This window comes from Oncorhynchus tshawytscha, linkage group LG07, assembly GCF_018296145.1.
Source record: "Oncorhynchus tshawytscha isolate Ot180627B linkage group LG07, Otsh_v2.0, whole genome shotgun sequence".
NCBI classification, from domain to species: domain Eukaryota; kingdom Metazoa; phylum Chordata; class Actinopteri; order Salmoniformes; family Salmonidae; genus Oncorhynchus; species Oncorhynchus tshawytscha.
In genome coordinates, this window is record NC_056435.1 from 59,739,522 (window position 1) to 59,765,847 (window position 26,326).

Sequence of the window (26,326 nt, forward strand, 5' to 3'; positions counted from 1 at the left end):
GAGTGGTGGAAGGTCATGGGATCACGAATAAAACTCAGACAGATGAGGGCCTGAGGACACTTCCTGGGGTCACCTCCGCTAGCTGTGTGTGAGTAAGATACAGGATAAAATAATTACATAATAAATATTTACAACACCACGTGGGCACACACAGTCCATTTGCAGGGACAACAAAGGGAGCTAACAGTACAGAAGACCATCCATCATGATAGGCTGCGCCCGCCAGCCCGCCAGTGGCCTGCCTCCGTCTGCCTCGCCTGCCAGCCGCTCTTCACCAGGGTCAACTGCTGACCTCATCTTCCACTCCCGGAGCAATGGGCTGAAATCACCTCCAGATCTAAGGTCAGTTTTTGATGGTTGAGGTTCAAAGGTGGGGGAGCGGAATGCATATTCAAGACGTGTGCCTAGAGGATAACTTTGATTCAATGAGTCCGCATTGACCTAAGCCTGACCTAGGGTCACCATGGGGTCAAGGGCAAGCCAATCAGCTTAACGTAGAAGCCATTTCATCACAGTTCCCACCAGGGCAGGAGAGCTTTGGCAACGAGTGGTTTTCAAAAGCAGGAATTCAGAATGAGCTGTGTGACTGATTGGCTGACTACGCAGATTGTGGAGTGTTATTTAGGAGAAAAATCACAGAAAGTGGCTTTGGATAATAGTTTACTCCTTAATGATGTGCATGAGGACAGGATATTTGTACACAGAAAGCCATAGCCCATTGTCAAAATAACACTAATGGGGGAAACAGAGAGAGAAGAAGAGTTGAAAAGAAAGGAGGAACAGGAAATCAACTACAGCTGAGGAGGAGTGAGGGGACAATCTGAGTGCCTCAACTGGGCCATTCACAACTCCCTCTCTTTTTCTCTCTCCCTCTCCTTTCTAGGTTGAGAGAGGACATACTGGCGGACTCAACTAAGCTATTCACAACCTTCTTTCCTTCTTTATGGTGTATAGTGTTTACAGCTGTACTCATTTCAACACCATTGTGACCATTTAAGGTGTACAGCTGTAGTCATTTCAACACCATTATGACCATTTAAGGTGTACAGCTGTACTCATTTCAACACCATTATGACCATTTAAGGTGTACAGCTGTACTCATTTCAACACCATTATGACCATTTAAGGTGTACAGCTGTACTCATTTCAACACCATTGTGACCATTTAAGGTGTACAGCTGTACTCATTTCAACACCATTATGACCATTTAAGGTGTACAGCTGTACTCATTTCAACACCATTGTGACCATTTAAGGTGTACAGCTGTACTCAAAATGGCTGAATGCTTTCTGTGACTAGTTACTGACCTAACATAATGACATGTTCTGCTTTCGCCGAAAAGCCTTTTTGAAATCGGACACTGTGGTTGGATTAACGAGAAGTGTATCTTTAAAATGGTGTAAAATACTTGTATGGTTGAGGAATTTTAATTATGAGATTTATTGTTTTGAATTTGGCGCCCTGCAATTTCACTGGCTGTTGGCGAGGTGGGACGCTAGCGTCCCGAACAATCCCAGAGACGTTAAGCTGTTTTTCAGCCTTGGGTGATTCTTGACTCGTTTTATTGTCCAGCCTACAGATAGCCAGAGCGAATTTACAAAAGCACTCGAATGTCCATTGAGAAAGCACAACAACTACACCATTTAACTAAGCTAAGAATGACGAGAATAATCAAGTCAATAAACGTTGGGTATTTAGATAGCATATAGTTAACATACTGGCAAGTTTGATGTATAACTACTAACGTTAGGTAGCTAGCTAACATACCGGTACATACTGCAGTAATGATATGCTGTGTCGTTTGTAAGGACAGCGAATTGTCAGCCAACATAACATGTAAGGTAACTTATTTGAAAGTAATTACTTTATTACATTGAGCAGCAAGCTACCCTTTGGTTGTTAGGGCAAATCTGGTCTGTGATAGGAGGTTGGATTTGCACACCTAGCTCGGCTTTTAGACTATTCTTTAGTAAAGGTTGAATAGTCTATTGTTCAGCTATTAGCCCTCCTCCCCAACTTGCAACAAATTGTTGTTCCCATCTCATTCCTTTCCCTCTTCCACACATCATTCCGCTCCTGAGTAGCTCACTTGTGGGTGTACTGGCAGGATATGGCAGCATCTTCGGTTGTGCGTCAAGAATTCTGCATACACGTTTGCACATTTGTGTGAAGATGTGGTTATTCACAGGCAAATTGTTTTATGCTATGAAGGTACATTTGTGTCTTTTTGTCGAGAGCAAAACCTTTTTTATTTTCAATCAAAAATAATTGTTCTGAAAGCAACTTTTTTCCGACACAAAGGAAATCAAAGCGGACACCTACGAAGATGGCATCTCAGGTTAGCAGCACTGGGCTGTAGTGACGTATCCTAAAAATCTGCTGCTTTAGATTGAACAGTCATATCTCAGTTATTGTTTTCTTTACTTTCAGAGAGCGAGCTGATAAAGGGTTCAAAAATGTTGACATTGCCAGATGTTCACTGTCCGAGGAACAGGACGTAGAAGCTTTATTGCTGGCAAAAGTGTCCATAACCAGAGGTAATTAAACTGTTCTGTGTTCTTTTTCTCCATCTCTGCCTGTCTTGTTGTACATGGAACCTGTCTCACATGCATTAATTAAAATACCTTAAATGTCAGCTAATTTTCAGATTTACACTACATAAATACACCCAGAGTGGGCACAGCATGATCATAGGTGAGATGTCACTTCCTCGGGTCAAGAGGAAGTATTATTAAAGAGATGCTTTACAGACATATATGTAGTAGTCCCAGAGTGACTGACCATGTTAGAGAAAAAAAAAGGCTTAATCATGCCACCTCTCTATCCATCTGTCACTCGTCTGCAGGTATGTTTTGACGTGAGAAGAAGAAGTCAGTCCCGTCATCACCACGTCACCCGCTCTTAAGATAACCTTTTGACAAACTGGGGACCCAAGGCTGGTTAGGAAACACCACAATTGTGATGAACTGAGAGAATATTAGGGTAGCACTGTATCATTAGTCTGCCGCTGTTCTTACCTCTTTCTCTTTGTCTTCTACCCCTCTCTCCCCACCTCGTCTTTCTTCCCTGTTTTATAATGCACACCATATGTGCATTGAAGTACAGACTGAACTTGTATTTATAATATTACAATTATCATAATTATAATGCATTTATGTATTTATAACACCTGGATAATGAACTTCTTTCAATAAAGCGTTTCACATTCTCCACTGGTTGAAATTAAGTATCTCATTGTAATACTATCCTGTGTCCTCAGATTAACGCAGATGAAGGGAGTTAGATATGCATAGTTTTTTTCTGTATATATGAATTACAAATCAATCATGTTTCTAGTCCATTGCATATTTACAATGTGTAATCATTGATGTCCCAGGAGCAGGAGTGGTAAACACTGAAGTGTATAATTGTAATACATACATGCAGACACAGCATCATTCAAATAATGGACTTCGATATAACTGAAAAATAATGTCTCAGAGATTCATACCTGAACCGCACCTTTATTTGCAAAGGAAGAGTACATGATCAGTGAATATATTCAACGAACAGGCTACAATGTGGGAATCTCAACAGTACAAGTATATAGGACTTGCATCCTTGGCACAATAAAGTTATTACATTCTACTCTATCAATATGTAACAGTATAGCTTCCGTCCCTATCCTTACCCCTACCTGGGCTCGAACCAGACACCCTCTGCACACATCGACAACAGCCACCCTCGAAGCATCGTTACCCATCGCTCAGAGCAAGGGGAACAACTACTTCAAGGTCTCAGAGCGAGTGATGTCACCGATTTAAACGCTATTAGCGCGCACCCCGCTAACTAGCTAGCCATTTCACACTGGTTACACATAGGCTTCATTAATGACATTCAGACTTGAAGTTGATACAACAACTATGATAGCAGAGGTTCATAGTTCTGAACTAATATTCATACATTTCAGGGTCCATACACAGATTGGTTACACATCCATAAGCATACAGATATTTTATCCTCCACTACACAATAAGCAAGCAAATAGTTAGCTATGTTACTTCAGCTGCACTGCAAGGCAAGCTTACGCAATTGTATATTCAATTTGCAGTAAATGCTTTAGCTAGCTAGATTCTTTACATCCACTGTTTCACAAGACGACAGCCTGGTTTTCCCAGGAGTCCCTAAAGCATTAAACAACACAAATTACAAATTCATTCCCCCAACACTAGCTAGCTGGCTAATGTTAGCTAGTCAGATAACTTGCTAAATAGAGATTTTCGTAAATTAACTTTATGAAAAAAAATATGCACAAACATATTCCTCTCAATTGTACATTTTGTCAGCCATCCTCACTCAGGGACCAGTGGCACGCGTCAAAATTCGTCATTGGAACCACTCGATATGATTAGTCATAAAAATGTTGGGATTCAAATGCATAATGAGTGCTCTAACGCACCCTTGTGGTGGTCTGGATCAATAAAGCCATGACGCTGGGTACCTCTAAGTCCCGCGGTGCAAGCTCGCAGGAACCACTGTATAGGGTGTACAGCTGTACCCATTTCAACACCATTGTGACCATATGGGGCGGCAGGGTAGCCTAGTGGTTAGAGCATTGGACTAGTAACCGGAAGGTTGCAAGTTCAAACCCCCGAGTTGACAAGGTACAAATCTGTTGTTCTGCCCCTGAACAGGCAGTTAACCCCCTAAGCCGTCATTAAAAATAAGAATTTGTTCTTAACTGACTTGCCTAGTTAAATAAAGGTAAAATAAAAATAAATAAATAAAAAATAAGGTCCAGCTGTACCCACCGAGAGTGAGTGAACAAGCGAGTGAGATGTACTGTGTATTGCATTCATCTCAGCCTGCTGTGGGTGTGTGCGCTTTGTAATGCCACGCACGGTGGATCAGTGGGGGGAAACCCAGCCAAGCCTCTGTCTTCCCTGTGGGTCCTAGCACTGCATACAGCATCCGATCAACCCTCTCTCAATGAATTCGAGTTCGAGTTTGTGTGTGCGTGCCTCAGCCACTCGTTTGAGTGACATTTCACAAATTCCAGAGACAGGGCTAATGATGTCCCTGTTGGGCTAAATCAAATCACTCAGAGGTTCCAGGAAGAAAGCAGGGTGAGTATGGGAACTGGGTTCAGTCTAGACGCGTCGCACCGCCTCTCGCTAATTACCATTGTTCTAAAGATGGCCCCAGGGAGAAGTTGTCGAAGGGGACTGAACCTAAATGCCAGCATCATGGCAGAGAGGTGTTGAGAAAGGTCCAAGGCAAAGCACAATGTCAGAGGTCAACAGACCAGGTCAACAGACTAGCTATTAATTGTATATTCCTGTAGTATATTTCTACAGCATACAGTGGGGCAAAAAAGTATTTAGTCAGCCACCAATTGTGCAAGTTCTCCCACTTAAAAAGATGAGAGGCCTGTAATTTTCATCATAGTCAACTTTGACAGACAAAATTAGGGAAAAAATCCAGAAAATCACATTGTAGGACTTTTTATGAATTTATTTGCAAATGATGGTGGAAAATAAGTGTTTGGTCACCTACAAACAAGCAAGATCTCTGTCTCTCACATACCTGTAACTTTCTTTAAGCCTCTTTTGAGCCTCTTTAAGAGGCTCCTCTGTCCTCTACTCGTTACCTGTATTAATGGCACCTGTTTGAACTTGTTATCAGTATAAAAGACACCTGTCCACAACCACAAACAGTCACACTCCAAACTCCACTATGGCCAAGACCAAAGAGCTGTCAAAGGACACCAGAAAGAAAATTGTAGACCTGCAACAGGCTGGGAAGACTGAATCTGCAATAGGTAAGCAGCTTGGTTTGAAGAAATCAACTGTGGGAGCAATTATTAGGAAATGGAAGACATACAAGACCACTGATAATCTCCCTCGATCTGGGGCTCCATGCAAGATCTCACCCCGTGGGGTCAAAATGATCACAAGAACGGTGAGCAAAAATCCCAGAACCACACGGTGGGACCTAGTGAATGACCTGCAGAGAGCTGGGACCAAAGTAACAAAGCCTACCATCAGTAACACACTACGCCGCCAGGGACTCAAATCCTGCAGTGCCAGACGTGTCCCCCTGCTTAAGCCAGTACATGTCCAGGCCAGTCTGAAGTTTGCTAGAGAGCATTTGGATGATCCAGAAGAAGATTGGGAGAATGTCATATGGTCAGATGAAACCAAAATAGAACTTTTTGGTAAAAACTCAACTCGTCGTGTTTGGAGGACAAAGAATGCTGAGTTGCATCCAAAGAACACCATACCTACTGTGAAGCATGGGGGTGGAAACATCATGCTTTGGGGCTGTTTTTCTGCAAAGGGACCAGGACGACTGATCCGTGTAAAGGAAAGAATGAATGGGGCCATGTATCATGAGATTTTGAGTGAAAACCTCCTCCCATCAGCAAGGGCATTGAACATGAAACGTGGCTGGGTCTTTCAGCATGACAATGATCCCAAACACACCGCCCGGGCAACGAAGGAGTGGCTTCGTAAGAAGCATTTCAAGGTCCTGGAGTGGCCTAGCCAGTCTCCAGATCTCAACCCCATAGAAAATCTTTGGAGGAAGTTGAAAGTCCGTGTTGCCCAGCAACAGCCCCAAAACATCACTGCTCGAGAGGAGATCTGCATGGAGGAATGGGCCAAAATACCAGCAACAGTGTGTGAAAACTTACAGAAAACATTTGACCTCTGTCATTGCCAACAAAGGGTATATAACAAAGTATTGAGATAAACTTTTGTTATTGACCAAATACTTATTTTCCACCATAATTTGCAAATAAATTCATTAAAAATCCTACCATGTGATTTTCTGCATTTTTGTTTCTCATTTTGTCTGTCATAGTTGAAGTGTACCTATGATGAAAACTATGATGAAAATTACAGGCCTCATCTTTTTAAGTGGGAGAACTTGCACAATTGGTGGCTGACTAAATACTTTTTTGCCCCACTGTATGTTGCCAAAAGCTCTAGGAGGATACTGGGGTTGGGAATGGCCAGGGACCTCGCGATACGACATTATCACCCTATTTAGATGCCGATACGATATGTATTGAGATTCTCATGATTATATATGCATTGCAATTCGATAATAGGATGATGCTCCAAACATATTTCTCACTACATGTCTGCTGCAGAGGGACAAGAGAGATCATGAGATGTTTTTATGTTAATCAGTCATGGAGAAAAAAAAGTGCTGAAAACATGTTGGCTCACCACTTAAAAAGATAGAGAACAAGCTATTTATATTTTTTTATCGAGTCAGAATCTATATAAAATTGTCCAAAATACAATTGTGATATGTAACTACAGATTTTCTCCCTCATCACTACTAGCTATGTGTGTATATGTGCATGCATTGCATAGGCTATGCATGTACCCTTCGCCAACATCTATCTGAGGCAAAATCATGATAATTGAAGTCTGGCTGTCCCAGAATGGTGCCGGAGGGGATGGCTGCCATTTTACGGGCTCCTAACCAACTGTGCTATTTTGTAAAGTATTGTTTTTGCGTTGTTAGTTACTTAATTTGTACATAAATGTTGTTGATACCGTCTCTTAGTTTCTGACCATCAGAACAGGGATTACTAACCCCGAACTGGACAAAGATGTTGTATTTAATCAGTCCGACGCAAAGGATATACTGCTCTCCAGTGACGAGGCCCAAATCCCCGTCATTTGCATGAAGAAAAGGCAGAGATAGAGGGAGAAGGTCGGGGTGCCTTGTTAGGATACGTAGGCGAGTGAGTAAATCGTCATTACCACCGGTTCTATTGGCCAATGTGCAATCACTGGAAAACAAACTCGATGATCTAAGGTCGAGACTATCCTACCAACGGGACATTAAAAACTGTGATGTCTTATGTTTCACCGAGTCGTGGTTCAACAACGACACGAAGAGCATAGAGCTGGCTGGGTTTTCTGTGCATCGGCAGGACAGAGCAGCTATGTCTGGTAAGACAAGAGGCAAGGTTGTGTGTCCATTTGTCAATAACAGCTGGTGCATGATGTCTAATATTAAAGAAGTCTCGAGATATTGCATGCCTAATGTAGAGTACCTCATGATAAGCTGTAGACCACATTTTCTACCAAGAGAGTTCTCAACTATATTATTCGTAGCCATCTATTTACCGCCACAAACCCATGCAGGCACAAAGACCGCACTCAACAAGTTTTATAAGGCCATAAGCAAATAAGAAAATGCTCATTCAGAAGTGGCGCTCCTAGTGGCCGGGGACTTTAAAGCTGGCAAACTTAAATCTGTTTTACCTTATTTCTACCAGCATGTCACGTGCAACCAGAGGAAAAAAAACTTGACCTCTACCTTTACGCCACAAACAGAGACGCATACAAAGCTCTCCCTCCAGTTGGCAAATCTGACCTTAACTCTATCCTCCTGATTCCTGCTTAAAAGCAAAAACTAAAGTAGGAAGTACCAGTTACTCTCTCAATATGGAATTGGTCAGAACTCGCGGATGGTACGCTACAGGACTTTTTATTAGCACAGAGTGGTATATGTTCCATGACTCATCCAATGGCATTGCCAGGACTGAGGTGATATCCAATGGTATATCACCTCAGTCACCGGCTTCATCAATAAGTGCATTGATAACGTCATCCCCACAGTGACCGTACGTACATATCCCAACCAGAAGCCATGGATTACAGGCATCAGCCGCACCGAGCTAAAGGCTAGAGCTGCCGCTTTCAAGGAGCAGAACACTTATCCTGACGCTTATAAGAAATTCTGCTATGCCTTCAGACAAACCATCAAACAGGCAAAGCGTCAATACAGGAATAAGATTGAATCCGACTACACCAGCTCTGATGCTCGTCAGGTGTGGCAGGGCTTTCAAACTATTTCGGACTATAAAAGGAAAACCCAGCCGCGAACTGCCCAGTGACACAAGCCTACCAGACAAGCTAAATGCCTTTTATGCTCGCTTCGAGACAAGCAACACTGAAGCATGCATGAGAGCACCAGCCGTTCCGGACCACAGTGTGATCACGCTATCCGTAGCAGATGTGAGAATGTCCTATAAACAGGTCAACAATCACAAGGCCGTGGGGCCAAACGGACTACCAGGGCATGTACTCAGACCATGCGCGGACCAACTGGCAAGTGTCTTCAATGATATTTTCAACTTCTCCCTGACCGAGTCTGTAATACCCACATGTTTCAAACAGACCACCATAGTCCCTGTGCCCAAGAATGCAAAGGAAACCTGCCTAAATGATAACCAACCCATAGCACTCAAGTCGGTAGCCATGGTAGGCAACAACACATCTGCCACGCTGATCCTCAACACCGGGGCCCCACAGGGGTGCGTGCTTAGTTCCCTCCTGTACTCCCTGCAATGTGGTGCCAGGGCAACAACCTCTCCCTCTACGTGAGCAAGACACAGAGTGTGTCGAGAGATTCCTTGGCCTCCACATCACCAACAAACTATCATGGTCCAAACATACCAAGAATGTTGTGAAGAAGGCACAACACCCTCCTCCCCCTTGAAAATATTTGGCATGGGTCCCCAGATCCTCAAAAAGTTATACAGCTGCACCATCGAGGGCATCCTGACCGGTTGCATCACCACCTGGTATGGCAACTGCTAGGCATTTGACTGTAAGGCGCTACAGAGGGTAGTGCGTATAGCCCAATATACCACTGGGGCCTAGCTTCCTACCATCCAAGACCTATATACTAGGCGGTGTTAGAGGAAGGCCCACAAAATTGTTAAAGACTCCAGTCACCCAAGTCATAGACTATTTTCACTGCTACCGCACAGCAAGTGGTACGGGAGAACCAGGTCTGGGCTGCTGAACAATTAATCAAATGGCCACCTGGACTATTTACATTGACCCCCCTCCTTTGTTTTTACACTGCTGCTACTTGCTGTTTACTATCTATGCATAGTCACTTTACCCCAACCTACATGTACCAACTACCTCAACCTTCTTGTACCACAGCACATTGACTTGGTATTCCCTGTATATAGCCTCGTTATTGTTATCTCATTTTATTGCTTTACTTTTTTTAAATTTACTTTAGCTCATTTAGTTAATATTTTCTTAACTATTTCTTGAACTGCATTGTTGGTTAAGGGCTTGTAAATGAGCATTTCATGGTAAGGTCGACACCTGTTGTATAAGGCGCATGTGACTAATAAAATTTGATTCGGCTGAAACTACGGTATCTTCAAGTTTGACAGATGTTCAGTGAGATTACAGTATGCCTTGCCCTTGTCTAACCACAAGGTGTGCCATTACAGAGTTTAGGCCTTATGTTCAATACTCTCTGAAAATACATAATAGGAATCAAAGAGGACCGAATTTGTGGGGCATAGCATAATTGAATCAGAGAATCAGATAGAGATCAATATTGTTTGTCTTTTCCTACTACCACTAACTTTGCTGATAACTTCTTGAGAGGAAAAATATACTTGCTACGACTGTGATATGTGGTTGTCCAACCTAGCTATCTTAAGATGAATGCACTAACTGTATGTTGCCCTGGATAAGAGCTTATGCAAAATGACTCAAATGTAAATGTATTCAGAGGGCCACAGGACTCACTGAGTTGTGATGCAGGCATAGCAGAACTGAATCAGATCGAGATCAGTAGCGTTAAGAAGGCCAAAGGACTCACTGAGTTGATGCAGGCCAGTTCCTTGTTGAGCAGCCAGGGTAGTGAGAGCTTCCCCTCTCCCCGGTAGCAGGACTGGATGCGCTCCTTGATCTTCTCCTTGATGCGGCGCAGTGTGAACAGGCACAGGGCTGACTCCTTGGGCGGCTTGGCCCGGTTCTTCTGGCCCTGCGAGAACACAGTGAACAGGATGTCCTCGTCTTCGGAAATTCCTAAGGAGTCAGCCAACTGCTTGCCGGGACGGCTGAGGTAGGCGTCCTGGACGAGACGATACTCCACCCCATCCTTGGTGCAGCCGATGGGGAACTCCACGTACGAGTAGAACTTTGAGTCGTCCACACAGAGGCGGACAATCTTGGATGTGAAGAACTGTTCGCCAGAGGCGTCAGGCGAAGTGAGCTGAGTGTCCAGCTGCATGGTCAGGTAGTAGACAAAATGTTCGCTGCTGAAGCCGTAGATATAGTAGATGTCAAATGCAGGGAATTTGCTGAGAGTGTCCGAAGGGATCTTGAGCTGTGAGGAGACAAACTCATCCTGATAGACAAAGCTGAACATGTCAGCGTTCTCCTCGTTGGACATCAGCTTGCGGCTGGAGAGAGTGGGGAAGTACTCGGACTTGCCGTCAATGGGTGTGCCGATGAAGAGCTTGCTGGCGGGGCTGTGCTGGGATGTGATGATGACCCCAGACATGGTGCCAGACTCGGTCACGCTGGACAGGTAGTGCTCCTTACGGTGGTGCGGCTCACCCAGTTTGAACAGGTCGTCCAGCCTGAGGAACTGACAGATTCCTTGGGAGGTGCTCCCGCAGGCGATGAGTCGATTCTGGGCATAGTCGATGAGAAGCAACTTGTTGACGTTGTTGGTCTGGGCAAGGTCGTGGGGGCATGACTGGACGCTGGGCGGGGGATAGCACTTCTCGTTATCCGCCACAGGGCCAGTCATGTGGCTCCGCAGCTTGGTAAGGTTGCTAGAGAGCTTGAAGATCCAGTTGACCGTGCCAACGTAAACCTCACCCGTCTTGTTGTGGATGGCCAGGTGTGTCAGCCCCCAGTCTGGTGGGGAGAAGGATTTGAAGGGCTGGGGTTGACCTCTGGTCAAGGACGGGACTGTCAAGAGGACCAGCACCCCCAGAAGGAGCAGGTTCCCCAGGCGAGGGGCAACGAGTGACCTCAATAGGGGCCACATATCTGGGGGTTAAAGGAGACAAGTCTGGGGGAAGGGATGGGGAAGGTGGGTGGGTTCACTTCGGCACCTAGTCCGGATCTGTTTATGTCCTAGCTTATATTCCCCTGGAAGGAGGCTGGATGGGCCGAGGGTAAGAGGGGGAAAGCTCCTATTTATCCAGTGTCTTTCTCTCTGTGTTCTGAGTTTTCATCCAGAGCATCATCCACAGCAGCACGGGTGAGAGCCCTGCAAGAAAAAAAACACATTATGAGTCGCAATGGAACATTTCCTATAGGTTATGCATCAGCCTGAGAGCCGATAAGCAGATGAGATGCACTGCTAAATTTAGACAAAAGTTAGTAGGGCATTCACCCACCCCAGATTAATGATGCAAAGTGATATCCGTGAATGCATTATGAAGGAAGATAGCTAGCGAGTCACAGGAGGATTACAAAACGCACAGTACAATAATGAGTCACACGGCAATGAGTTTAAGACACACAACATCCTGCCATTAATATTTCATAAGTTCAACAGTATCGTGAAGGATCGGAGATGGTCTGCTTAGAAAATTGCCAGAGGGGGCGCCATACAGATGGCAGCAAGCCTAGTGGTTAGACCATTGGGCCAGTCACTGAAAGGTCCCTGGTTCCAATACCGGAGCAGACAATGTAAAACATCTGTTGATGTGCCCAAGGCAAGGCACTTAACCCTGTAAAACAACACATTTTACTACAATTATCCAGTGCATGCGACTATAAAACTTTTTTTTTATTGAAACCCCGCAAGTTGTGTCCAGGTCTGCTCCCTCCCAGGCCTCCCAGTGTGTGGGTTGCTGTATGCGGTATCAGGAGACTACCCAGTATCCCCCTCTTCTCCCAATTAGGGCCTTGTTCTGTCAATAGCATCGAGGCATGGTTCGCTTTTAATCTGTGGCAGATCTGCAGCTCTCTGATTGCCAAAACATGTTTGCTACCCTGAGGGAGGTAGAGTAAAAACAATGATGATTCAGCACCCTTATGCTGCAATCAGGATGTAGAGTACAATATAAGCTAGAAGAAAATGAATGAATGAGATGGATCTAGATTTGAGACACGTATACCACACACATCCCAGAGAGATAAATTGCAGTTGTTGTCGTAGTCTGTTGTTGCGGCTCCAATAATGCAAAACCAGTTTTCCACTCCAGCCAAAGTATTGCTCGCCCACCCAACCCAGTCATCCAATCCAGCCAACCCAGTCATCCAGTCCAGCCAACCCAGTCCTCCACTCCAGCCAACCCAACCCAGTCCTCCACTCCAGCCAACCCAACCCAGTCCTCCACTCCAGCCAACCCAACCCAGTCCAGCCAACCCAGTCCTCCACTCCAGCCAACCCAACCCAGTCCTCCACTCCAGCAACCCAATCCAGTCCTCCACTCCAGCCAACCCAATCCAGTCCTCCACTCCAGCCAACCCAACCCAGTCCTCCACTCCACTCCAGCCAACCCAACCCTTCATTCCAGCCAACCCAACCCAGTCCTCCACTCCAGCCAACCCAACCCAGTCCTCCACTCCAGCCAACCCAACCCAGTCCTCCACTCCACTCCAGCCAACCCAACCCTTCATTCCAGCCAACCCAACCCAGTCCTCCACTCCAGCCAACCCAACCCAGTCCTCCACTCCAGCCAACCCAACCCAGTCCTCCACTCCACTCCAGCCAACCCAACCCAGTCCTCCACTCCACTCCAGCCAACCCAACCCAGTCCTACACTCCACTCCAGCCAACCCAACCCAGTCCTACACTCCAGCCAACCCAACCCAGTCCTACACTCCAGCCAACCCAACCCTGTCCTACACTCCAGCCAACCCAACCCAGTCCTCCACTCCAACCAACCCAACCCAGTCCTACACTCCAGCCAACCCAACTCAGTCATCCACTCCCAGCAGTCAGATGTTAATGATCTGCTTCCCATCCAAACCTTAGTAGGCCAAATGTTCTGAGTTGACATTCCAAGGGCCACTTTGCTATTCCCGGTGTGGGAGTGGGATTGACTGGATTTAGCGGCACTTAGCCCTAATTCCATTCCACCCCCCAAAAAAAAAAAAATCATCATATTCTCTAATGCTTCCAAATGAAGAGACGCTCATATGTGACATGTGACATGTGCCAGCACTCACTCGGCTTCCATACATTAATTTAAATTAATCCTGTTTCATATGTTATCACAATGCCCCAAGAGTTGGATTCCCATGGCAGATCCAGGATCCAGGAGACACAATATGGAGAGAGGAGGAATGGGCAGGGGGATTGATTGACGGGGGAGTGGAAGTAATGGACAAGGACTTTTTTCCCTTTCTTTTGGGTGTCCTCCAGTGACAATGATGGCAGAGAGCTTTGAGCTGGCTCGCCTCAGCGCTGCTTGACAGGCCAATTAAGTTCCGGCGATACCGGGACATTAGTTCTCTTGTAAATGCTGATTATGCCAAATTGTGCGCAGCAACTCTCAGAGGCCCGGCTCAATTTCACCTTGACTATGAAAGTGTCGGCGTAGGGGTATTTTATGACTGAACTGAATTGGGAAAGATGAGAAACAGTAGGGAGGGAGGAGGGAACAAAAGCATGAGATAGAGAAAATCAAACAGAGAAGGAGGGGAGGGAGAATGAGGAATGTTATTTCTTCCTTCCCTTATCTTCGGTTTTCCTCTGGAGAGTGATTGAGGGGTTGGCCTATCTGTCAATCACTCCCCAAGGATGCACGGAGGAACTACGGTCAGTTTACCAATGTGTGTGTGTGTGTGTGTATGTACACACATTGGAGGAAGATTCAGGGGGAAAATGTGCCTTTTTACAACCCAAAAAGTGAACCATTAAAATGCACAGCAATTACCACCCCTTTTCCTCCATCTACAGTGAGTGGAGGTCGGTACAAGACAGTATGGAATTGCAAACCATGGCAGCTCTAGTAACAGCAAGGTTCAGGGGGATTTGTGTCATTAAATTTCCACAAATGAAAGCCTGGACAAGATGAATGTGCTGTGAAGAGAGGGAGAAGCAGAGAGAGATGGAGAAAAAGAAAAAGGAGAGCATCTGGAGGAGGCGACGACAAGAGAAATGTGCTGGCAGGCAGCTCCACCTGAATTTAAATAAAGAGCTGGCTTTCGGCTTCATGTCGAAAAGGGATACCTAAACAAATGTACAGTGCCAGCCCAGCCAGTTAGTAGATATGGCTGTGCATCTAAAAAATTTTTTTAGAAATATTCACCTGTGTAAGAGATTCCTCTACATAAGCAGGCGCAATATAGTGATGAGTTAGCCAATGTATTTTTGTAATTTTATTGTTCAGCGTTACGATAACGTTGCGCGCATCGAGAGCAGATGTCAATTTAAAGCGTGGCATGGGCTGGCTAGCTCTTTTTCATTCTTGTCATTTCCGTGAGCAAAAACGTGAGAGAACGAAAAAGAGAGAAAGTTGTCTCTAAAGTAATTCCTCTTCATTTTCAGCCGACTTGACAGAACAGAGCGTGAATAGAGCAACACATTTAATCTGCCTGGGTCTCTGGCTGGTTGTCATCTACCCAGAGTAATAAGGAAAATGCTATCACGGCAGACTGTCCAATGCATGCTATTGCAAAATACAATGTCAGCTCACTCACAATGGCTAATTCTATAAAATGGGAGGCTGAAATGCATGCCAGGCTTAAGCCTATTACCCTATCAATAGAGTCAGCTTTAGATGGGAGAGGAGAGAGCAGGTTGGGAATGGACACATTTCTCCCAAATCCCTATGGAATTATTGACAGATGAGGAAATTGTCAATCCCTCCCCAATAAAGAATTTGCCACCATGACCATGACAATTTTCCCTCTCTTCCTTTTACCTGTTCAGAAAAAGGCTGTAAAACCAGGCTGAACCCTATATCGCGGGAAGATCAGGAAAACATGTCAATCATTTGGGGCTTCAGCACGTTTCACCTTTTAACCTGTCAGTTGAGAATCTACAGAGACATCTAGGCCCGCGCTGTAATCACATTCAAAACGCAAAAACAGTACCGTGAACCTTTTCCTTTCGGGCTTTTCAAGATTGATTGGTTTTTATATCAGAATGACATATCGATTGTTGTCCCAATGGGCTTCAGTGTGGGTCCAGTCGGAATGGATGGGACTGGGGGGGTCACTTAAAACCTTTTGTTTCAGTTTATTTGGATTAACAGTGGTTAATGAGTGAGCTTGGGTTAGCGGGGGAGGGGTGGTATGTGTGTGTGTACATTGGAGGAAGATTCAGTGGGGGAAATGTGACTTTTTCCAAACCAAAAAGTTCACCATTAAAATGCAGCGTGTGAGTGTGTGTAGTCCCCGAGAAGAACATGAAGAGGGGGTGACATAATCAAACAGAATGTATAAAATCAGGTCTCTCCCTCAACACGCTCTCTCGCTCTGTGCTCTCTCTCACCTACGCCAAATAAAATAAAATGTATTTGTCACATGCCTCGTAAACAACAGGTGTAGACTAACAGTGAAATACTTACTTATGGGCCCTTTCCAACAACGCGCCACTTGGGCTCCCGAGTAACACAGTGGTCTAAGACACGACATCTCAAAGCGAGAGGCATCACTGCAGTACCTGGTTCGAATCCAGGCTGCATCACATCTGGCCGTGATAAGAATTTGTTCTTAACTGACTTGCCTAGTTAAATAAAGGTTAAATAAAATAAATACAAAAAATGCAGAGAGAAATTAAATAGAGAAATAACAGAAAAGTAAAACACGTAATAAAAAAAGTTATAATAAATACACAATGAGTAACGATAACATGGCTATTATATAGACGGGTAGCCTAGTAACCAGTTGCATACACCTCTTTGACGGAGCCCGGCGCTAAACCTGTCCGTTCAGATAATGGCCCCCGCTCGGCCCCGGCGTACAGCTGATTTATTGCCGGTGGCATATCAATTACAGCACTTGCCGCTCGGTGAGGAGGGGAAGAGAAGAAAAAAGCCAAGTGACTGACTCCTCGCACAGAGCTCAAGCTAACTTTCTCCTTGCTGCATTTTTAACATGTGGGTCACATCTGTGCCATCGGTAGGAAAACCAAGCGTCGTCGGACCAACGCTGCAGTAGGTGGGAGAGAGAGAACGGTAACCACACACAGCCTCACCAACACTAGCAGTAGTAAACACACACAGCCTCACCACCACGAGCAGTAGTAAACACACACAGCCTCACCAACACTAGCAGTAGTAAACACACACAGCCTCACCAACACTAGCAGTAGTAAACACACACAGCCTCACCACCACGAGCAGTAGTAAACACACACAGCCTCACCAACACTAGCAGTAGTAAACACACACAGCCTCACCAACACTAGCAGTAGTAAACACACACAGCCTCACCACCACGAGCAGTAGTAAACACACACAGCCTCACCAACACGAGCAGTAGTAAACACACACAGCCTCACCAACACTAGCAGTAGTAAACACACACAGCCTCACCACCACGAGCAGTAGTAAACACACACAGCCTCACCAACACTAGCAGTAGTAAACACACACAGCCTCACCAACACTAGCAGTAGTAAACACACACAGCCTCACCACCACGAGCAGTAGTAAACACACACAGCCTCACCAACACTAGCAGTAGTAAGCACACAGCCACATCACCACTAGCAGTGGTAACCACACAGCCACAGCCTCACCGCCACTAGCAGTAGTAACCACACAGCCTCACCAACACTAGCAGTAGTAACCACAGCCACAGCCTCACCGCCACTAGCAGTAGTAACCACACAGCCTCAGCCACACCAACACTAGCAGCAGTAACCACACAGCCACAGCCTCACCAACACTAGCAGCAGTAACCACACAGCCACAGCCTCACCAACACTAGCAGCAGTAACCACAGCCACAGCGCCACTAGCAGTAGTAACCACACAGCCTCAGCCACACCAACACTAGCAGCAGTAACCACACAGCCACAGCCTCACCAACACTAGCAGCAGTAACCACACAGCCACAGCCTCACCAACACTAGCAGCAGTAACCACACAGCCACAGCCTCACCAACACTAGCAGCAGTAACCACACAGCCACAGCCTCACCAACACTAGCAGCAGTAACCACACAGCCTCAGCCACACCAACACTAGCAGCAGTAACCACACAGCCACAGCCTCACCAACACTAGCAGCGGTAACCACACAGCCTCAGCCACACCAACACTAGCAGCAGTAACCATACAGCTATAGCCTCACCAACACTAGCAGTAGTACCCACACACAGCCACATCTAGACTACTGTAGCACACAAAGACACTCAGATGGAGTGGGCAAGCCTCAAACTCTAATCTTTACCATGCACATGAAGACAACGCAGCGATTTGCCTTTGAGGGTCGTTGCGGTGTTAGAGTGGGGATGGGGGAATGGGAGCAAACCCCAAAACCCATACTCCTCCCCCGTGGATTCAATCTCAACAAAGGCCGGGAACACAATATGCATATGTGTTACCATTCATATGGGTTGCAAAGAGTCTGAATTTTACAGGACATTTTCCATGGAAAGTTATGCCCAGGAATTTGGGGAATTTTGATTCAATTCATAAATCAAAATAACCTTTTTAGTGCGATACACATAAGACAATTCTAGGTCTTGTGGCATATTTTGGTTAAACTATCCCCAATTCAATGGAATTGCAACCCTTTGCATGCAAAGTGCATTCTTCAATCACATGTACAGCTGATTCTCAAAATCTTGCACACTAATGAGATGCTATTGAGACAACACTACCACACTGTCTGAGCCAAGGACTATATGCTTTCTGGTAAGTTTTGATAACAATACTGGTTGGGGTGAATATTTTATATATTACTTTATTTTTCGTTACCTAGTAAATAGTAGCCTATAGCAAAGTGTGTTTAAATAATTTCTAACTTGTTAACAATTTCTGCTAGTTATTTTTTGCTACCATGTGAGATTTCGCTTGATTGAGCCTACTGAGTCTTATTTCACTTGTTTCCATACATGTTTCATTTTAAAACATTTATCTTTCAAAAGGAGTTGTTTAATCTAACTGCTTAACTATTTATCTGTACATGGAATTGTATTTGGAAAAAAAATACTAATTTTGTTCTAATGTTTACATGAAAATAATGTGTGGAGATATTTCACTGCAGCTAATGTAGAAGGGAAAGCTGTGTATATTTGCAAATACTGTGCCAAATCATATGTGAAGAATGCAACAAAGGTGCAGAATCATCTGGCCAAGTGCATAAAGTTCCCTCAGCGCTCAAAACAAGCAACCTCTGACAAAAGTCCCTCTACTTCTATTCGAGGTGAAAATGAGGAATCAGACACCTTATCGATAGCAACAGCTCATGGTCCTCCTGGAATCAGAAGTTTTTTTTACTCCATGGAGGAACGTAGTCAGATAAATGCTGATGAATGCCTTGCTCGAGCTATGTATGCAACTGCTTCACCTCTGATGATGATCTGCAATGTGTATTGGAAGAGATTTCTGAATGTTCTTCACCCAGCATACGCACCTCCAACCAGACATGCTTTATCTACTTTTGTTGGATGCAGAGTTCAAGTGAAGGTCAAGCAAATTAGAGAAGGCCGATTGTATTGCAATCATCTCTGATGGGTGGTCTAATGTTCGTGGGCAAGGAATAATTAACTTTATCTCCACCCCTCAATCAGTATTCTGCAAGAGCACAGATACAAGGGACAACAGACACACCGGTCTGTACATTGCAGATGAGCTGAAGGCAGTCATCAATGACCTTGGACCACAGAAGTTATTTGCACTGGTGACAAACAATGCTGTGAACATTCTGCTTGGTCTGCTTGGTCTAAAGTCTGCTTGGTCTAAAGTGGAGGAGTCCTACCCCCACATAACACCCATTGCCTGTGCTGCTCAAGCATTGAATCTGCTCCTCAAGGGCATCATGGCACTGAGAACAATGGATACACTCTACAAGAGAGCCAATGAAATGGTTAGGTATGTGAAAGGTCATCGAGTTATTGCAGCAACCTACCTCACCAGGCAAAGTGAGAAGAATAAGAGCACCACATTTTAGCTGCCCAGCAACACCCGTTGGGGTGGTGTTATCATCATGTTTGACAGTCTCCTGGAGGGGATAGAGTCTCTCCAAGAAATAGCCATATCACAGTTTGCCGATAGGGACAGCCCCATCAAGAGGATCCTCCTGGATTATGTATTTTGGGAGAGTGGTAGGCAGCCTGAAACTCCTGAAACCGTTAGCAGTAGCTATTGCACGGATTGAGGAAGACAATGCCATCCTGTCTGATGTTTAGACTCTACTTGCAGATGTAAGAAGAAAAAACCCACTTCACTGTTGCTCCAAGCAGAGGAAACCGCAGTTCTGAAATAAATCAAAACGTGTGAAGACTTCTGCCTGAAGCCCATACACACCGCAGTGTTGGACCCCAAGTATGCTGGCAAGAGCATAGATCAACAAGGCCTATGGTGTCATCGCTACCGTGTCTCGCCACCTTGGCCTGGATGAGGGCGATGTTCTTGGCAGTCTGGCGAAGTACACTTCCAAGCAAGGGCTTTGGGATGGCATTGCAATATGGAAGGCGTGACACCATATCTCATCAGGCACCTGGTGGAAGGGACTTTGTGGATCTGACGCTCTTTCCCCTTTTGCCTCCATCATCCACCAAATACCGCCAACATCAGCCACCTCAGAGCGCAACTGGTCCTTGTTTGGGAACACACACACCAAAGCACTCAACAGGCAGACCAATACAAGGGTTGAAATTTGCCCGAGCCATCCACAACCAGGTTGGAAAGTGACAGTGAAGATGAGGCCTCAGAGTCTGATGTTCAAGAGGTGGACATTGAGGTCCAGGGAGAAGACATGGAAGCCTGAGAAGAAGACAACCAAAGCTTTAGTTTCTAGATTATCATTTTACAGATGTATGTTAAAGGTTTTTGGGAGATGGATGAATCATTGGGGATCATTCAATATTCCCTTTTGTTGTTCATTGAAATCATCCCATGTGAAGAGTCATCTCGTTTAATTAAAAGTTCAATTCGTAACTGAATTGTTTTTATTATTTCTATTGGAAGGATTTAAAAATATCCCAATGCCCTGTGTAGGATGCCGTCTTTCGGATGGGACGTTAAACGGGTGTCCTGACTATCTGAGATCATTAAAGATCCCATGACACTTATCTTTGAGATCTTTGTGGGCTATACTCAGCCTTGTCTCAGGATGGTACGTTGGTGGTTGAAGATATCCCTCTAGTGGTGTGGGGGCTGTGCTCTGGCAAAGTGGGTGGGGTTATATCCTTCCTGTTTGGCCCTGTCCGGGGGTGTCCTCGGATGGGGCCACAGTGTCTCCTGACCCCTCCTGTCTCAGCCTCCAGTATTTATGCTGCAGTAGTTTATGTGTCGGGGGGCTAGGGTCAGTTTGTTATATCTGGAGGACTTCTCCTGTCCTATTCGGTGTCCTGTGTGAATTTAAGTGTGCTCTCTCTAATTCTCTCTTTCTTTCTCTCTCTCGGAGGACCTGAGCCCTAAGGACCATGCCTCAGGACTACCTGACATGATGACTCCTTGCTGTCCCCAGTCCACCTGGCCGTGCTGCTGCTCCAGTTTCAACTGTTCTGCCTTATTATTATACGACCATGCTGGTCATTTATGAACATTTGAACATCTTGGCCATGTTCTGTTATAATCTCCACCCGGCACAGCCAGAAGAGGACTGGCCACCCCACATAGCCTGGTTCCTCTCTAGGTTTCTTCCTAGGTTTTGGCTTTTCTAGGGAGTTTTTCCTAGCCACCGTGCTTCTACACCTGCATTGCTTGCTGTTTGGGGTTTTAGGCTGGGTTTCTGTACAGCACTTTGAGATATCAGCTGATGTACGTAGGGCTATATAAATACATTTGATTTGATTTGATAATCCCCAGTTTACAATTGGCTCATTAATCCCCCTCTCCCCTGTAACTATTCCCCAGGTCATTGCTGCAAATGAGAACGTGTTCTCAGTCAACTTACCTGGTAAAATAATGGATAAATAAATAACTTGCAATTATGCCTACTTTGTTGACTTCCGGCGCCGACAGAGATGGCCGCCTCGCTTCGCGTTCCTAGGAAACTATGCAGTTTTTGTTTTTTTACGTGTTATTTCTTACACTAGTACCCCAGGTCATCTTAGGTTTCATTACATACAGCCGAGAAGAACTACTGAATATAAGATCAGCGTCAACTCACCATCAGTACGACCAAGAATATGTTTTTCGCGATGCGGATCCTGTGTTCTGCCTTACAACCAGTGCCACGGAATGGTTCCCATGCAGCGACCCAAAAAAACGACTCAGAAAAAGAGGGAAACGAAGCGGTCTTCTGGTCAGACTCCGGAGACGGGCACATCGTGCACCACTCCCTAGCATTCTTCTTGCCAATGTCCAGTCTCTTGACAACAAGGTTGATGAAATCCGAGCAAGAGTAGCATTCCAGAGGGACATCAGAGACTGTAACGTTCTCTGCTTCACGGAAACATGGCTAACTGGAGAGACGCAATCCGAAGCGGTGCAGCCAGCGGGTTTCTCCACGCATCGCGCCGACAGAAATGAACATCTTTCTGGTAAGAAGAGGGGCGGGGGCGTATGCCTTATGGCCAACGTGACATGGTGTGATGAAAGAAACATACAGGAACTCAAATCCTTCTGTTCACCTGATTTAGAATTCCTCACAATCAAATGTAGACCGCATTATCTACCAAGAGAATTCTCTTCGATTATAATCACAGCCGTATATACCCCCCCCCCAAGCAGACACATCGATGGCTCTGAACGAACTTTATTTAACTCTCTGCAAACTGGAAACGATTTATCCGGAGGCTGCATTCATTGTAGCTGGGGATTTTAACAAGGCTAATCTGAAAACAAGACTCCCTAAATTTTATCAGCATATCGATTGCGCAACCAGGGGTGGAAAGACCCTGGATCATTGTTACTCTAACTTCCGCGACGCATATAGGGCCCTGCCCCGCCCCCCTTTCGGAAAAGCTGACCACGACTCCATTTTGTTGATCCCTGCCTACAGACAGAAACTAAAACAAGAAGCTCCCACGCTGAGGTCTGTCCAACGCTGGTCCGACCAAGCTGACTCCACACTCCAAGACTGCTTCCATCACGTGGACTGGGAGATGTTTCGTATTGCGTCAGATAACAACATTGATGAATACGCTGATTCGGTGTGCGAGTTCATTAGAACGTGCGTTGAAGATGTCATTCCCATAGCAACGATTAAAACATTCCCTAACCAGAAACCGTGGATTGATGGCAGCATTCGTGTGGAACTGAAGGCGCGAACCACTGCTTTTAATCAGGGCAAGGTGTCTGGTAACATGACTGAATACAAACAGTGCAGCTATTCCCTCCGCAAGGCTATCAAACAAGCTAAGCGCCAGTACAGAGACAAAGTAGAATCTCAATTCAACGGCTCTCAGACACAAGAGGCATGTGGCAGGGTCTACAGTCAATCACGGACTACAGGAAGAAACCCAGCCCAGTCACGGACCAGGATGTCTTGCTCCCAGGCAGACTAAATAACTTTTTTGCCCGCTTTGAGGACAATACAGTGCCACTGACACGGCCTGCAACGAAAACATGCGGTCTCTCCTTCACTGCAGCCGAAGTGAGTAAGACATTTAAACGTGTTAACCCTCGCAAGGCTGCAGGCCCAGACGGCATCCCCAGCCGCGCCCTCTGAGCATGCGCAGACCAGCTGGCCGGTGTGTTTACGGACATATTCAACCAATCCCTATACCAGTCTGCTGTTCCCACATGCTTCAAGAGGGCCACCATTGTTCCTGTTCCCAAGAAAGCTAAGGTAACTGAGCTAAACGACTACCACCCCGTATCACTCACATCCGTCATCATGAAGTGCTTTGAGAGACTAGTCAAGGACCATATCACCTCCACCCTACCTGACACCCTTGACCCACTCCAATTTGCTTACCGCCCAAATAGGTCCACAGACGATGCAATCTCAACCACACTGCACACTGCCCTAACCCATCTGGACAAGAGGAATACCTATGTGAGAATGCTGTTCATCGACTACAGCTCGGCATTCAACACCATAGTACCCTCCAAGCTCGTCATCAAGCTCGAGACCCTGGGTCTCGACCCCGCCCTGTGCAACTGGGTACTGGACTTCCTGACGGGCCGCCCCCAGGTGGTGAGGGTAGGCAACAACATCTCCTCCCCGCTGATCCTCAACACTGGGGCCCCACAAGGGTGCGTTCTGAGCCCTCTCCTGTACTCCCTGTTCACCCACGACTGCGTGGCCACGCACGCCTCCAACTCAATCATCAAGTTTGCGGACGACACAACAGTGGTAGGCTTGATTACCAACAACGACGAGACGGCCTACAGGGAGGAGGTGAGGGCCCTCGGAGTGTGGTGTCAGGAAAATAACCTCACACTCAACGTCAACAAAACTAAGGAGATGATTGTGGACTTCAGGAAACAGCAGAGGGAACACCCCCATCCACATCGATGGAACAGTAGTGGAGAGGGTAGCAAGTTTTAAGTTCCTCGGCATACACATCACAGACAAACTGAATTGGTCCACTCACACAGACAGCATCGTGAGGAAGGCGCAGCAGCGCCTCTTCAACCTCAGGAGGCTGAAGAAATTCGGCTTGTCACCAAAAGCACTCACAAACTTCTACAGATGCACAATCGAGAGCATCCTGGCGGGCTGTATCACCGCCTGGTATGGCAACTGCACCACCCTCAACCGTAAGGCTCTCCAGAGGGTAGTGAGGTCTGCACAACGCATCACCGGGGGCAAACTACCTGCCCTCCAGGACACCTACACCACCCGATGCTACAGGAAGGCCATAAAGATCATCAAGGACATCAACCACCCGAGCCACTGCCTGTTCACCCCGCTGTCATCCAGAAGGCGAGGTCAGTACAGGTGCATCAAAGCTGGGACCGAGAGACTGAAAAACAGCTTCTATCTCAAGGCCATCAGACTGTTAAACAGCCACCACTAACATTGAGTGGCTACTGCCAACACACTGTCAATGACACTGACTCTACTCCAGCCACTTTAATCATGGGAAATGATGTAAATATATCACTAGCCACTTTAAACAATGCTACCTTATATAATGTTACTTACCCTACATTATTCATCTCATATGCATACGTAGATACTGTACTCTATATCATCGACTGCATCCTTATGTAATACATGTATCACTAGCCACTTTAACTATGCCACTTGGTTTACATACTCATCTCATATGTATATACTGTACTCGATATCATCTACTGTATCTTGCCTATGCTGCTCTGTACCATCACTCATTCATATATCCTTATGTACATATTCTTTATCCCCTTACACTGTGTATAAGACAGTAGTTTTTTTTTGGAATTGTTAGTTAGATTACTTGTTCGTTATTACTGCATTGTCGGAACTAGAAGCACAAGCATTTCGCTACACTCGCATTAACATCTGCTAACCATGTGTATGTGACAAATAAAATTTGATTTGATTTGATTTGACTTATGATAAGCTAAAAGGTTTATGTTCCGATATGATATGGTAACTGTATTCAATGCAAAAAACATCTACATTTAAATGGGATTAATATTAATTTGCATATATTTCCATAGAAAGTTTCCACCTCTGAATATTTCCCAAAATGTGCAACCCTCGTTACCATTCCTATGGGTTACTATTGATATTGGTTACTATTCCTATGTGTTGAGGAAAGGGGGTCATTTCAGACATGTATTCATTCTGCAGTTCACACACACACGAAAAGGCATGCAAGCTAACACACATGGGAAGTACAGAGGGCATAGGGTAGACTGGTCATTTAAAGCTTCATTACACCAGGCAATGAAACATATGCATAGTCAGACCAGGGATGAATGGGTGGCACATTAAACTAATTATATATTCAACTCCTCAAGGTACTTAAGTCACAGACGAGATACCCGCCAATGATTCAAAACATTTTTCAGTCAAAATCTATTGTGAAAAATAGCCAATTCAAGTAATTGGCTATTAATTGAATGCATTATTCCCAGCAGTAATTGGATAATAAGTGTCAGTACACAGTATCAGTGATCTAACAGTGCATGGTCTGATAGAAAACTCTGTTCTGCAAGGCAAACTCTGCAAGGGGAAGAGCTGACTGGCATGGCTGGGGGGCATAAAAATAGCTCAGGAGTTATTTTAATGCCAATGTAAATCACTTTAGTTGAGGACAAGCGTTGTGCCCTTGCTTCCACAGGTGCTCTGCCAAGGTAAACTTGAGCGCAGGTCTAGAGAAATGTTGAATTTATTTTATTATGTTAACTCTCAAGGAGCTGATCAGGATTTAGAGGATGCACCTTACAAAAAAACAGGTTACACAAGTTACACACTGCCCCACCCCACTCTCGTTCTGAAACCTCAATCAGGGACAGAGTTAAAAAGACAGACTGGGGTTGCATTCAGTGTGATGAAATATTATGTGGTGTTGCAGATAGGAATG

General features: G+C 45.4%; 1 protein-coding gene across 1 annotated transcript in view; it reads right to left on the reverse strand.

Annotated features, from left to right (window-relative positions):
- The window catches only part of LOC112254952 (plexin-A1), a 402,693-nt gene that overhangs the window by 322,290 nt on the left and 54,077 nt on the right, over positions 1–26,326 (reverse strand). Inside the window, 1 exon segment of the mRNA XM_042324754.1 lies at positions 10,643–12,049. Within this exon segment, the coding sequence (XP_042180688.1) occupies positions 10,643–11,824 (1,182 nt within the window). The 5' untranslated portion in view covers positions 11,825–12,049.